The sequence below is a fragment of the Mixophyes fleayi genome, chromosome 3 (genome assembly GCF_038048845.1).
Source record: "Mixophyes fleayi isolate aMixFle1 chromosome 3, aMixFle1.hap1, whole genome shotgun sequence".
Lineage (NCBI taxonomy): Eukaryota > Metazoa > Chordata > Amphibia > Anura > Limnodynastidae > Mixophyes > Mixophyes fleayi.
In genome coordinates this window covers 56090689-56106337 of record NC_134404.1, presented here as the reverse complement: position 1 = coordinate 56106337, position 15649 = coordinate 56090689, and the positions used below count along the sequence as shown (strand labels likewise).

The 15649-nt window shown below is 42.0% G+C and overlaps 1 protein-coding gene across 3 annotated transcripts in view; it reads right to left on the bottom strand.

The window, feature by feature from the left end:
• The window catches only part of ALKAL2 (ALK and LTK ligand 2), a 53873-nt gene extending 42024 nt beyond the window's left edge, over window positions 1-11849 (bottom strand). Inside the window, exons 1-2 of one of the 3 annotated variants that reach the window (XM_075200508.1) lie at window positions 11353-11849; window positions 10718-11018 (exon numbers count right to left, since the gene is read on the bottom strand). In XM_075200508.1, coding sequence (XP_075056609.1) covers window positions 10718-10970 — 253 coding nt within the window. In that variant the 5' untranslated portion in view covers window positions 10971-11018; window positions 11353-11849. Of the gene's footprint in view, window positions 1-10717; window positions 11228-11352 lie in introns of those variants that run through there. The other 2 variants (XM_075200506.1, XM_075200507.1) reach the window with 2 other exon arrangements.
• Window positions 11850-15649: the final 3800 nt, after the last annotated feature.

Genomic DNA, 15649 nt, shown 5'->3' with positions numbered 1-15649 from the left:
GCTATTCAAGCCTTTCAAACATTAAAAGAGTCCTTCTCTTCGGCTCCAATCCTTCGTCAGCCTGATGTGACACTCCCTTTTTTCCTAGAAGTAGATGCCTCTAATGTGGGCTTAGGAGCTATTCTCTCCCAACGCTCGGAACAGCAAAAATTCCACCCTTGTGCCTTCTATTCTCGGGGTCTCCTACCCGCAGAGAAGAATTATACCATCGGAGACAAGGAATTACTGGCTATCAAAGCCGCATTAGAGGAATGGAGATACTTGTTGGAGGGAGCTCGCCATCCGGTGACGATCTTCACGGATCATAAGAACTTGTCATATCTCCAGTCTGCCCAATGCTTGAACCCTCGTCAAGCAAGATGGTCTCTTTTCTTTTCCCGTTTTGAATTAATAATTACCTTCAAACCAGCTGCCAAGAACAAAAAAGCTGATGCCTTATCTAGAGCCTTTGCTACGTCCTCTGATATAGAAGAGGTTTCCAACCATACCATTCTAGACCCCAAATGTATCTCACTGGCTGCTTCATCCACCAAAACGCTACCATTTGGGAAGACCCTCGTGCCTCCTACTCTAAGGAGGAAAATCCTTTCGTGGTTCCATGCCTCTCGTTTTTCTGGACACGCCGGTGAACACAAGACTTTTGAGATCCTCTCTCGAAGTTACTGGTGGCCTTCAATGAGGAGAGACGTCAAAGAGTTCATTGCTTCCTGTGAATTATGTTCGCAATTCAAATCCTCCCGCAGAACCCCAGCAGGGTTGCTGCGACCACTACCCATTCCGTCCAAACCATGGACCCATATTAGTATGGATTTCGTTACTGACTTACCACCTAGTAAGAACCATAACACTATTTGGGTCGTAGTGGACAGATTTTCGAAGATGGCTCATTTCATCCCTCTGTCTGGTTTGCCTTCCTCGTCTATTCTGGCTGAACATTTCATTAAAGAGATCTTCCGTATCCATGGATGTCCATCTGAGATTGTGTCTGATAGAGGAGTACAATTCGTGTCCAGATTCTGGCGAGCCCTTTGTAAAACCTTGGGCATACGATTAGCACTCTCATCTTCTTACCATCCACAATCCAATGGACAAACCGAACGTGTCAATCAAGATCTTGAGACTTTTATAAGGATATTTTCATCAGCCAATCAAGACAACTGGGTAGAGTTACTCCCTTGGGCTGAGTTCGCCCATAACAACATGTACCATGAGTCATCATCCAAAACTCCATTCTTTGTGGTCTACGGTCACCATCCGTCTTTTCCGGAATTTCCTGCCCTCCCGCCCACCCAAGTTCCTGCGGTGGAGACTGTTTGTCAGACCTTTAAAAATATCTGGTCTCAGGTTAGAACCTGTTTGAAGAAGACATCTGTCAAATATAAATCTTTCGCTGATAAGAAGAGGCGGGCTATTCCACCACTAAAAATTGGAGATCGTGTCTGGTTATCCACAAAAAATATTCGTTTGAAGGTTCCATCCATGAAATTCGCCCCTCGTTTTATTGGTCCATATAGGATCATTCAAGTTATCAATCCAGTATGTGTGAAACTCCTTCTTCCTAAGAGTCTTCGGATTTCTAATGCCTTCCATGTATCTTTGCTCAAACCTCTTATTATCAACCGTTTTTCAACTCCTCCCTCAGCTCCGCAGCCAGTTCAAGTCCATCAGGAGGAGGATTTTGAGATTACCGAGGTACTAGATGCAAAAATTTCGCGAGGAGTCCTCCACTTCCTCGTTCATTGGAAGGGCTTTGGTCCTGAGGAGCGCTCTTGGATCAAAGCTGAAGATCTTAATGCTCCTGCCCTTTTGAAGAAGTTTTACTCCAAAAATCCGGACAAGCCCGGTTCCAGGCGTTCTGTGCCCACCTTTAAAAGGGGGGGTACTGTCACTCACCGGACCGTGAGTGCCTCTTCCCGGACATTTAGGAACCGTGGCCGTCCATCATCCTGAGGGTCTGCTCATGCGCAGCCCTTTTCTATACTTCAGTGTATACCCCTTTAACTTAATTGGCAGATCAGGCAACCTCCCTATATTAAGCACCTGTGGTCACTACCACGTTGCCTGATCTTGGAGTCTCATTCCTCATGAGTCTCTGAAGGTGTTCCTGTATTACTTGTGTATTCAGTGCTGCTGATTCCTGTGGTTTCTAAACCACTTCTACTACTGTGGTTCCATACCACTTCTACCATCAACTTTATCATCATGACTGTTTGCTGATTCCTATCCGCTGCCTCCGTGCACTACAGTCTTCTACACCACTTCAACGTTATTTTATATCAATGTGACTGTTTGCTCATTGCTATCCGCTGCCTCCGTGCACTCCAGCTTTTACCTCACTCACCTGCTTCTCATCAAGTCTGTTTGCTGATTTCTATCCGCTGCCTCCGTGCACTACAGTCTCCTGCTTGCAACTCGCCTGTGTTCAACATCGTGACTGCCAGCTGTCTACTATCCGCTGCCTCTGTGCACTACAGTCTCCTGCTTGCAACTCGCCTGTGTTCAACATCGTGACTGCCAGCTGACTACTATCCGCTGCCTCTGTGCACTACAGTCTCCTGCTTGCAACTCGCCTGTGTTCAACATCGTGACTGCCAGCTGACTACTATCCGCTGCCTCTGTGCACTACAGTCTCCTGCTTGCAACTCGCCTGTGTTCATCATCGTGACTGCCAGCTGATTACTACCCGCTGCCTCCGTGCACTACACTCTCATCTCATCTTTGCTGTGACTTCCTCGAGACTGCCGCTTTTCATTACCATCTGCTACACTTCGTTATCTACAGCTCCTGCCCTGCGCTGCACTCCTGTTTCCCATCGCTGTTGGTTCCTGTGGTTGCTACTGGTTACCTCCGTGTGCCGCTGAGTCCTGCCGCTGTGGTCAACGCTATCGTCCATCTCCTGCTGATCCACTCTCCACGCCTTCACGTGTTCCACTGGTCTCTACCCTCCTGTCAGCATTGGATTTGTATCTCTTCTACTACCCTCTGCTGGATCATCTCCATTCTCCTGGGTTTCCTATGAGTCCAGTTCCACGTGTTGCTGACTCCTGTGGATTCGTGTCCCTGTCGGTCTACTCACCTGTGCGTTGCACCTGCTAGACCGCTGCTTCTCCTATCCAGGGACTTCCTATCCAGTCGGTCTCCAGCCGCTCAGGTACCGCTGCAATCCCATCTTACTGCTACTGCTGAACCACGGTATGCATACTTCTCATTGACTGTGCTGTGTATTGCATATCTTGCTGGACTGTGTTTGGTTCTCTCTGGAGTCTGCTATCCACTGAGTCTATTGCCATCATTGACTGTGTTATCATTGTGCTGGACTACTTCAAGAGACTTTCTAGATTGCAGACCTAATCAGTCATTTACATATATATATATCTATATTGTGCATATTACTGTGGATCGTGTATAAGGTGCCTGTGTATATCCTGTGTTGCAGTCTTCCCCCGTGCACCTCCTCACATATATATTCAGTGGTACAACTTGCTGATGTCAGACCACTGATCCCTGTTTCCGGTTTCACCTGTTCCATTATCCTCTCACATAGCAGTGGTACAACTTGCTACCGCAGACCACTGACTACCTGGATACCTCCACTTGGATTCCATTCCTTCACTCAGACAGCGGTACAACTTGCTACCCGCAGACCGCTGACTCTCATCACCTCCTTGTTTCTGTTGGACATTCCTCCTCACTATAGCAGTGGTACAACTTGCTATCGCAGACCACTGACTACCTTCACGTGTCCTTGTCCATACAGTTCCTTGTGTATCATTACCTCATTATTACCAGTGTTGCTAGTCATAGACTTTCCTGAGCATCTCATCGGCCATCATTTCATGTTCCGTGATCACCCAGCTACCAGAGTACCCTATTACCATCTACATTGCTCTGGTAAGCCTACCATCTGGTGATCCCTGGGTAAAGACTCCTAGTGCCCGTGACACACATACATAGGCAAACCGAGGGGGGGGGGGTTTCCTAGTGCCTGGAAACTCCCTCCAAGCCTGTGGCACTGTATAATTGAGGTGGCTGGACCCTGCCACCACTTCACACGGCTCTGCTTGAAAAGGGAGAGCTGTGTGCACCTAACAGTAGTGCACGGAGCATTGTTCATGTATATTATGGGGATAGGAAGAGTTGGAGAGCAGCCAAGCACTGTCTAAAACTATAGACATGCCCCCATGCATGCTGGTCACGCCCACTGGCGGCGTGGTGTGGAAACCCCCCTCTACACATCCTGCGTTAGCCCCTGATATATGCGAGTTTTATGCCCGTCTTCCCCGGTACTGTCTCTCTAGTCATAGGTAGCTGTTAGTGCCAGATACGTACAAGTCTACAATGGTGCATATGCTCTTTGTGGGTATGCGCAGTGCAAAGTTGATCAATGAACGCGATGTAAACTGGCGTAACTTCAATTCAGCATCAGACGCTGAGAAAACAATACCCAATGGGGAGAGAGATGTGATGTGCAGGAGAGACGTCAAGGAGATGTTTGAATAAAGATCCTTTATTGTTCCTACATAAAAGATGGTGTTCTGTCCATTATTCCTACATTGACAGACTGTACAGCTAAGACTGTGTCTGCAAAACCTGTTATTTATATGCAGGGGCACCTAGGAAAAGTTACACAGGCAGGTACTTGGAGAGACACACCTGTACCGCACCAGTGATCATGGGACTACACATATTACCTGCAAATTCTGATGCCATTACTTTAACATTCCTTAAGAAATCCCTAGAAGGCTATTTGATGAGTGAATCATCAAGTAAGTGTACAATACAGCTTAATAGGGCAGCATGGTGGCGTAGTGGTTAGCAATTCTGCCTTACAGCACTTGGGTCATGAGTTCAATTCCCGACCAAGGCCTTATCTGTGAGGAGTTTGTATGTTCTCCTGTTGTTTGCGTGGGTTTCCTCCGGGTGCTCCGGTTTCCTCCCACACGCCAAAAACATTTTGGTAGGTTAATTGACTACTAACAAAATTGACCCTAGTCTGTGTGCGTGTTAGGGAATTTAGACTGTAAGCTCCAATGGGGCAGGGACTGATATGATTGAGTTCTCTGTACAGCGCTGCAGAATTAGTGGTACTATATAAATAAATGCTGATGATGATTATGATGAATAGTAGGAGCTGTAAGATTTTAACTTCTAATAAATGATGATAAACATTTTTAGCACGCATTAATTTAAATTGTTATAACTGTGCTATTTCTTTAAATTTACTATATAAAAATGAGTGAATATATTTCTGAATTAAAGGACCAATATTAACGTATAAAGTCCAGAGATAAAGCATATGGTAAGAGTGGATTCTAACATGCATAAAAAGAAGAATTTTATAATGTAATTGGTCAATAAGGGGCATTTCCAGGGACAAACCGTTAAAACCTGGGACTATCCCTGGAAATAATTATGCTGCAATCCAATGGTGATCTCTCACAATAAATACTGAGTTAGTGATGGATAAATGTTATCAAAGCTGATATCCCAAGCTCGCCCTCTAGTGTTTGGTCTGGTGATTACACACTTGAACAGTGTTATATTTAGAGATGGTCACTGACCCCCGTGTTTTGGTTTTGGATTCGGTTTTGGATCTGGATTACCGTCGTGTTTTGGTTTTGGTTTTGGTTTTGCAAAACTGCCATTGCGTGTTTTGGTTTTGGTTTTGGTTTTGTTTGGTTTTGTTTTGCTATTTTTTTGGAAAATCCATGTTTTTGGACCTAAATTAACCCAATTTAGTGCTCCAACTGTTTTAGAGACAAGTAATCTAATTGTTGAGGTAATAAATCATCCAAAAAAACAGTTTAATTCTTCGTTGGTAGGCCTATTCTACACACAAAACAGATTGTCTTCCTCTCCATCTATGCATATTGGCAATGCAGCCATCGTCTTTGAATGTATATTACACCCTACACTTATAGTTAAATATGTAAAGAAATGGAAAAAGCCAGTTTGGTTTCTGTCTCTCAAGGCCCCCCTCCACTTGTATAAAATACCAAAAAATTCAGCCATTATAGACTGTACAATATTAATTGACATGGAGAAAGCCAGTTTGGTTTCTGTCTCTCTAGGCCCCCCTCCACTTGTATAAAATACTAAAAAATTCAGCCATTATAGACTGTACAATATTAATTGACATGGAGAAAGACAGTTTGGTTTCTGTCTCTCTAGGCCCCCCTCCACTTGTATAAAATACTAATAAATTCAGCCGTTATATACTGTACAATATAAATTGAAATGGACAAAGGCAGTTTGGTATCTGTCTGCATCAGATCCTCTCTCCACTAGGAGTAAAATAGAAAACTATTCAGCCGTTATATAATCTAGAATATAAATAGAAATTGAGAAAGGCAATTTGGTATCTGTCTGCATCATAATCATCAACATGATCATTAGCGCCCTCGTCGCCTACACAAATCTCCCCCTCATCCTCTTCTAATTCCAAAGTGGCATCCTCAATTTGGGTATCACCGGCTACACTCGGGCTATTAAGGCACACATCAGCAGAATGCTCACGATTAGACATCCCACTGTTGGATGGACTCTCCACAGGGATTGTTGTCATTTGTGAATCAGAGCAAATATTCTCCTGTAATGCCTCACTGTTATCTTGCAGCTCGGCTTTGACGCGTAACAGTAGTTGTGCACCAATTGTAGGCTGGGTAACTTTTTGGGATCTGCCACTAATAGCCAAAGGTGAAGGCCTCATTCTCTCTTTGCCACTGCGTGTGTAGAATGGCATGCTTGCAATTTTTTTTTTATCGTCACTTAACTTTTGCTCAGTTACACTTCTTTTTCGCTTCAATACAGTAAATTTTTTTTTGGTTTTTGTTTTTTGCACTAATTTGAAAACACTCTGTTGTTTGACATCGCCTTGGCCAGATGACGTACTGGGAACACTAACATCAGGACTGGTGACAGAACCTGGTTGCTCATTCAGATCATATGTGGACTGCTTTGAATCCATTCTGAGCGCAAACCACTGGGGAGTGCTAAAAATTATTTAGTAGATACTGCTGACAGATATGACTTTTGACAGCCAGAAATATTAATGCACAATTAGGGAGGACACCCCAAAAGCACTGAGGAGTGCTAAAAATTATTTAGTAGATACTGCTGACAGATATGACTTTTGACAGCCAGAAATATTAATGCACAATTAGGGAGGACACCCCAACAGCACTGAGGAGTGCTAAAAATTATTTAGTAGATACTGCTGACAGATATGACTTTTGACAGCCAGAAATATTAATGCACAATTAGGGAGGACACCCCAAAAGCACTGAGGAGTGCTAAAAATTATTTAGTAGATACTGCTGACAGATATGACTTTTGACAGCCAGAAATATTTATGCACAATTATGGGGGACACCCCAAAAGCGCTGGGGAGTGCCAAATATGAAGAAAAAAATAATAAACCTCTATCCTCCTCTCTGCACTAGCGATTTTGGTTAGAGCAATTGCAAGAACAATATTGTATTCTCTGTCCCTGCTCTAATTAGCCTATGACTACACCCTGCTCTCTCCCTCTGTCAAATGGCGATGGATTGCTGTGGAGGCGGGTATTTATAAAGTTGAAGTATCGCGAGAACCGAGCCCCGAGATCCGACGACGTCACAATGACGTTCGGCCTCGATTTGGATTCGGAATGGGCGGGAGAGTACCGAGCTGCTCAGCTCGGTACTCGGATACCCAAAGTTCGGGTGGGTTCGGTTCTCGGAGAACCGGACCCGCCCATCTCTAGTTATATTCCAACTGAAAGTAGATACAGTAGTATTATTGGGTGTAAAGCCTATTTCATGTACAGCTGTTACTGTCCTGATCTGCCGTGAAGCCATGTAAGCAGCAATCATTGTCTCCCTTAATAAGTGCTCTTCACAAAAACCCATAGGTAAAAATATACTAATTAGATACATTGATCACGGCTGATTATCCCAGTTTTCACAAATAATCCTATTTTTAATTGTTTGATTTTTAAGGTGCACAACAAATATACCAGAAGGGCACCTGTATTTTTTAAGCAGAGGTTGTTAATTTGTGGTTCTCCGACTATTACTGAACTACAATTCTCAGCATGCCCTGCTGGCTTGTGGTCCTCAGGATACTACAAGTTATAACATGGAACAAGTATTTGTAGAACAAGTGAAAGAGCCACAGGTTGTCCGTGCCTTTTTAAAGGAACAGTAGCTCTTACAAATTAATATTGCTTTTAATGATTAATATACATATTTATGGTAGTTTGATATTAGGTGACACCTCTGGACCACCACTGAATGCACATACTATTTAAATGAATATTATATTTTCCAATATGGGAGAAAACGCCAATTTACATTATGACAGAGGTAACATCTGTTTTTAAATCAATTCCTTATTTTTTCTTGTTAGCAGATGCTGCAGCCTGTGGCAGCTGTCTCCCTCTGTCCCATTATAGAACAACCCCTGTATGTCCAGTCCCTGAATATAATGTAAGACATGGCTCAAATTATGATATTATATTACTAACTTTGTTGTAGAAATAGCAGCACATTCTAACTGCAATTGTCTGCTTAAATTACTTCTTTACCTTACTTACAATATACTTTTAATTTATGACTAATTTTATGCTTGTATAGACCAACAGGTTAAATGAGCTCTAATACCAACAAATTGCTAAAAAGATCCTGACTTTGTGCAGTTATTAATTAGATACCTATAATCTTACTGTTCCTAACATACAATAAACTATTGCACTAAAAAGTAAAATAAAATATTTTTCCACCTATCCAGAATGTTTTCTAAGACAAACAACAATTTGCTTTTTAAGGGCACCAGAAAAAGTAGTGAGTAATGTACTACTAGCTAACCTACATGAGCAGTAGTAAAACATAGGACTATTCTGCAGATGGTGTGATGATCACCGCTAATTACCCTGTACCCCAGCTACATACTTGGCTGCATATAAGATATAACGCACACAAGAAATACTCTGTATATACAAGCTGGAGCATGTGCTAAGAACATACTATCCTGAAACACACAGCCCCCAGCACCGGCTTACACAAGAGTCAAACAATGCCAAAATTGTGTGATTTGTCTCCTTATGGCATCAAGGCACTGACCCAGATGTAATATAACTTATATTGTACTTTACTGTAACTCTTATAGTAGCAACTCCCACAATGCTGTGAGAGTTATTAAATACAAATCTGTTTCAGCATGAAGAATACTTTTCTTTTCCATTAGTTTATTTTGGAGTGAGGATTCCTTGTATCTTTCCTTCACTAGCAGCATAGTTAAAGTCACTTCAAGGCTACACTGAAACTCCCATGGCACATACTGGAAATAATATCACTTTGTAAGGGTATTTCTCTGTATCTCTAGCTGAATATCTACATCTATCTATCTATCTATCTATCTACCTATCTAATATCTATCTATCTATCTATCTATCTATCTATCTAATAACTTATCTATCTATCTATCTATCTATCTATCTATCTATCTCATATCTATCTATCTATATATCTAATATCTATCTATCTATCTATCTAATAACTTATCTATCTATCTATCTATCTATATATCTCATATCTATCTATCTATCTATCTATCTATCTATCTATCTCATACCTATCTATCTCATATCTATCTATCTATCTATCTATCTATCTATCTATCTATCTATCTCATACCTATCTATCTCATATCTATCTATCTATCTATCTATCTATCTAATATCTATCTATCTATCTATCTAATAACTTATCTATCTATCTATCTATCTAATATCTATCTATCTATCTACCCATCTAATATTTATTAATCTATCTATCTAATAACTTATCTATCTATCTATCTATCTATCTATCTATCTAATATCTATCTATCTAATATCTATCTATCTATCTATATATCTAATATCTATCTATATATCTATCTATCTAATAACTTATCTATCTATCTAATAACTTATCTATCTATCTATTTATCTATCTATCTATCTCATACCTATCTATCTCATATCTATCTATCTATCTATCTATCTATCTATCTCATATCTATCTATCTATCTATCTATCTATCTCATAACTATCTCATATCTATCTATCTATCTAACTCTTATCACTGAATCAACACAGTATGATTCCCCAGTTCCTTTCAAACCCACCTCTCCATCTCTCAGTGTTCCATTCTACAAAACTCTCTATATCCAGCTACACATTCAAGTCTGTTAACTGCAACATCAAATCTAAAGTGATTATGTATTTCTATCAAGATGGTATTAAACAACTTTACAGTACTCTGCTGCAAATATAGCGTGAGATACTAGCTACTGTTTTAAGTGCTATTGTATTAATTCTGAAAAAAAAGAAATTGCATTTTGATATCTAATATTATAGAATAATTAGTATTACATTTACCCTAAGTCCAACAATTGAAATTTGGGTTCCTCCCATACTTGCACAACACCTCTTCTCCATCAATGTCAATGGGAAAAAAATTGTGACTGGTAAATACTGAACATAAAAAAGTAAATAAAATTAATTAAAAGCACTTCTGATCTGCCTTATAAACAGCGCTGCCTTATGCAGGTGACTAGTTTACTTTAAGGAAAGGAGAGCCCTGGGGATAATGTCAATCAAACACAACATAGCATTAAATGCAATTTACTAAAGTGAACTTTTTTTTTTAATAATCTGTGAAAATAAAGAACTGCTTAAAGCTATGCTCTTACCCACTCTCTGTTCCTGGTAAGAGCCATACTCAACGTCCTCCTTCTCCTCCGGGTAATAATCTTGCTTTGAGGCATACTGCATTTTATCTTCATCTTCCATGTTATATTTTTTAAAGTTTTTGATCATTTTCATGATAAAATTGAGCAGGTTCTTGTCAGTGAGGTTGCTGGAGTCAGTCCTATCTTTGCAGTATCCAGATGAGAGCAGTAAAAGCAATATAGCCAGCATTGCTGAGTACATGATATCTCTCATATCTCATCCAACACGGTCAGTGGATCTCCCCAGCTTTCTCTGATGTTGCTTGTAGTGGGGAAAAAACACAAAAGTGCACATGTATCAGTATAATTACACCAGCTACTGAATAAAGTCACACTGCACTGGCAGGATACCTCCAGTCTGAAGTCACCCTCATACCACTTTTCCTACGCGCTTTGCTCACATTTCCTAAACACTATCATGCATGTCTTTGTACACACGGCGATGATCTCCACTTTCAACAGTCACGACTAATTCATGAAACAGGAAACAGAGCAAACACAGAAAGTACATCTAGAGTTTATCTGGCACAACACATCACACAAGAGCAGAAGTGACACAAAACACCTGTAAAGCAGAAAGCTGTCAGCAATCTTACCTGCTCTGTAGCTTACACTGTATATAAGATCCTGGTGCCCCTGGTGCAGATAATAAATCAGATTCCTGTTGGGTGCTTAGAGGGGGAGAAGTTTGCAGATGCCCAGCAGCTCTTTTCAGTCACTATGAACCATGCCAGTCCTACAGATGACTCTTATATAGAGTTTAGGTTGCCCATGCGGTGGCTGGATCTGATAATATCGAATTGAATGTGGGAGGAAACAATAAAAGTCAACTTGTTAGTGTAGAAGAGTGAGACGGTTCCTCAGCAAGGCAGGCAGCTCACTCACTTCTTATGCTTTCTTGTAGCAGACGTAGATGTCCCTGGTGGCTCATTTCATGCACTGGTCTTTAATTAGCAATCCCCAGGAAAATCCATTGCTGTATTCCCGACCATCACACCTCTAGTATAGGAAAATCCAGGCAAGACTACTTCTCCTTTATCAGAGTTATCATTTTACACAGCCTTACCAGCAGCAACTTTTGTAATGATCTTCAAAGGAGAATATTACTGGAACCCATTAAAGGGGTCATCCTAATTCTCACATCGCCATAATATCCTGTTTTGTGTTTTTTTTCTTCATTTCAGGAGAAGCATTAGCCTAATGCTGCTGATTGCTGCTTCAGTAAGTGCAGTGATGAGCAGGTTTCAGATACAAGGTACACAGCACTGCACACAGATCTGGTCACACTGCAGGGTGTCAGGGGCAGAGAGCCCCCCCCCCCCTGTCAGGGCAACTTGAAGGATGCAGAAATCTGATCTGCTTCAACTCTCCTATTTGCTTTAACCTCTGTGTGTATTTACCACTCCCAGCAAAGAGTAAATATAACGTTGGATCGCTGTTTGTCTGGATCTGAAGAAAAGGGAACAGAAAAAAAAATAGAAACCAAATCAGGGCAAAACTTGAAGGGGACTCAGTGCAATTCTTGTATTACTCAAATACAATAGTTATACCGGAGATCAAAGATCGGGTCTCTGAGTGACACTTGCTGTGCTACAGGTACTGCTTGTACTCTGACGCCATGCAGTGGTGACCAGCGGAACTGCATGCATATTCCATATAATCATTTTATTAAGTGTGTAGTAAATGATTGCACAGTGTGGGATGGGGCATAAAGGGCCCACCGGTGAAACCAGTGTTAGGGGTCTACATAATAGCATGCGTTGTCACACCGCTGGAGAGGACCTCGGCAGTACATAGGGAGGATGTGACCAACTTGTGCAGGGCAAGACTTGTGCTTATCAGCACTTAAAGGAAAAATATACAGAACCATTACTGATTATCAGTGAGGTATGTAATATGATGTACCAGCAAAAAAAAAGAAAAAAGAAACGACTTAAGTGGCCTCATGTTGGCAGAGTCAATACCTCTAACAGCTCTAGGGTTATTGTAGCTACGGCCCTAACTGTGTGGGGTTTATGTGTCCTCTCATTGTTTGTGTGAGTTTCCTCTGGTTGCTTCTGTTTCCTTCCACACTCAGAAAATGTGTTTGTAGGTTAATTGGCTTCGAAAATGAACCCAAGTACTTATGAATATGTATATATGGATTACACATACACCGATCAGCCAAAACATTAAAACAACCTTCCTAATATTGTGTAGGTCCACCTCATGTCGACAATACAGCTCTGACCGGTCGAGGCATGGACTCCACAAGACCTCTGACGGTGTCCTGTGGTATCTGGCACCAAGATGTTAGCAGAAGATCCTTTGGGGGAAATTCAATTCCACCCACAATACTGCTGCGGTAAGTGTATTACCGTTAATATGGTAAATTTAACTCAGCCTTCTACTCGCGGCTCAGGGAGCCGTGAGCAAAATGCTGGCGGTGAAATTACCGTATTAATGGCAATTACGCGCACTATTACTGTAATATCGGTAATAGTACGCAAGCCGCATTATTTATGACAGTAACGCAGCCAATTGAATTCCCCCCTTTAAGTCCTGTAAGTTGCGAGATGAGGCCTCCGTGGCTCGAACTTGTTTTTCCAGTACATCCCAGAGATGCTCGATCAGATTGAGATCTGCGGAATTTGGAGGCCAAGTCAACACCTTGAACTCTTTGGTATGTTCCTAAAATTACTCCTGAACAATTGTTGCAGTGTGTTAAGGTGCAATCTCCTGGGAGTACCGTTGCCATGAAGGGGTGTACTTGGTCTGCAACAATGTCTAGGTAGGTGGTACATGTCAAAGTAACGTCCACATGAATGTGAGAACCTGAAGGTTTCCCAGCAGAACATTGCCCAGATCATCATCTCACTGTCCGCTTGCCTTCTTTCCTTAGTGCATCCTGGTGCCATCTCTTCCCAGGAAAACGACACACACGTTCCTGGCCGTCCACTTGATGTAAAAGAAAATGTGATTCATCAGACCAGATGAATCACATCTTCCATTACTCCATGGTCCAGTTCTGGCACTCACATGCCCATTGTAGGTGCTTTCGGTGGTGGACAGGGGTCAGCATGGGCACTCTGACTGGTCCGCGGCTATACAGCCCCATACACAGCAAGCTGCTGCGATGCACTGTGTGGAACAATAGATCTCAAACAAAAAAAAAATTCTTATAAAAAGACTGGTCAGTAGGGCGCTCCTGAGAATGTGCTGCCTAGTACATATAAAGAGGATCCACTTTCCTCTAACAAAATGTAACAGAAAAAACAGATTTATACGTACATCTGGCGCTCACTCTGTAGCACTTCAGGATGTAGATGACATCTCTAAAGTTATAGATTCTCGGAAGCAAATCTTCTTATATGTCAAATGCCTTTGGGTCTGAAGCTGAAACTCATATGTGCTTTGTGTTATGAATTTTAGCTTCAGACCCAAAGCCATTTGACATATAAGAAGATTTGCTTCAGAGAATCTATAACTTTAGAGGTGTCATCTACATCCTGAAGTGCTACAGAGTGAGCGCTAGATGTACGTATAAATCTGTTTTTTCTGTTGTGATGCCCTGTGTGTTGTGACATATATCTATCATAGCCAGCATTAACTTTTTCAGCAATTTGTGCTGCAGTAGCTGTTCTGTGGGATTGGACCAGACGGGCTAGCCTTCGCTCCCCATGCACATCTATGAACTTTGGATGTCCATAACCCTGTCGCCAGTTCACAGAATGTCCTTCCTTGGACCACTTTTGGTAGGTACTAACCACTACATATCGGGAACACCCCACAAGACCTGCCATTTTGGATATGCCCTCACCCAGTCACTTAGCCCTCACAATTTGGGCCTGGTCAAAGTCACTCAGATCCTTACATTTGCCCATTTTTCCTGCATCCAACACATCAAATTGAAGAACTGTTCTCTTGCTGCCTAATATATCCTACCCCTTGACAGGTACCATTGTAACAATATAATCAATGTTATTCACCTCACTTGTCAGTGGTTTTACCGTTGCAGACCAGGTACACCCCCTCATGGTGACGGTATTCCCTGCTGCCATTGGTCTCTTTCAGCAGGATAATGTGTCCTGCACAATGCAAAAAGTATTCAGGAATGGTTTAAGGAACATGACAAAGAGTTCATGGTGTTGACTTGTCCTTCATATTCCTCAGATCTTAACCCGATTGAGCATCTGCTCCGCTTCTAGTGTAGGACAGGCTCATGTCCAGCAGGGGGCATACCGGGTCCACCCAGCCAAGGGATGTAGCTGTTAACATGCAGACTCCATCCTTCATACCAGTGATCTGCAGTAGCGGTGGCCAGGCCCCATATCAATGTACACCTAAACGATACGCATGATTGTGACCCTGGCTGCTTTCCTGCTGTTTCACAATGGGTGCCGGGGATCCACAAGTAAAAGGGAACGTTTAGAGTCACCTTAGACTGTACACTGTACACTTGGACTGAATAAACATAATTATTTTAATTACAATACTATGCAGTGCATTGACTGCTGGCCAAAGCTCACAAATTCACAAATTTTCAATGCGTTACAAATCAAAGAAATGTTTTTAGCCTGCAGTCAGATCACTGAGAAGGGCTGTAATAACTAGAACACGTTGTTTCAATGGACACCATTGTCCCTGCCAATCACTGCTGCACAAGCAGGTCCATGTTTTCACCACTTAATACTAGCTGTAGTTGTAATTTGTTTTCCTTTCCAGGCTCCGCTTCAGTTTCACTGTGGAAGGTCCAGAGTCTCTGCTCACCCTCTTTCTGTATAGTGAGGCATTGGAGTGCACAGGCAGTGGGGCCCAACTTAGATACCCTGCTGGGCCACTCAGAGCGTGACTAGGCTTATGTGCATGAGTGATTGTCAGAGGTTCTGCAAGAATGACTAACTCCCTTTTTTT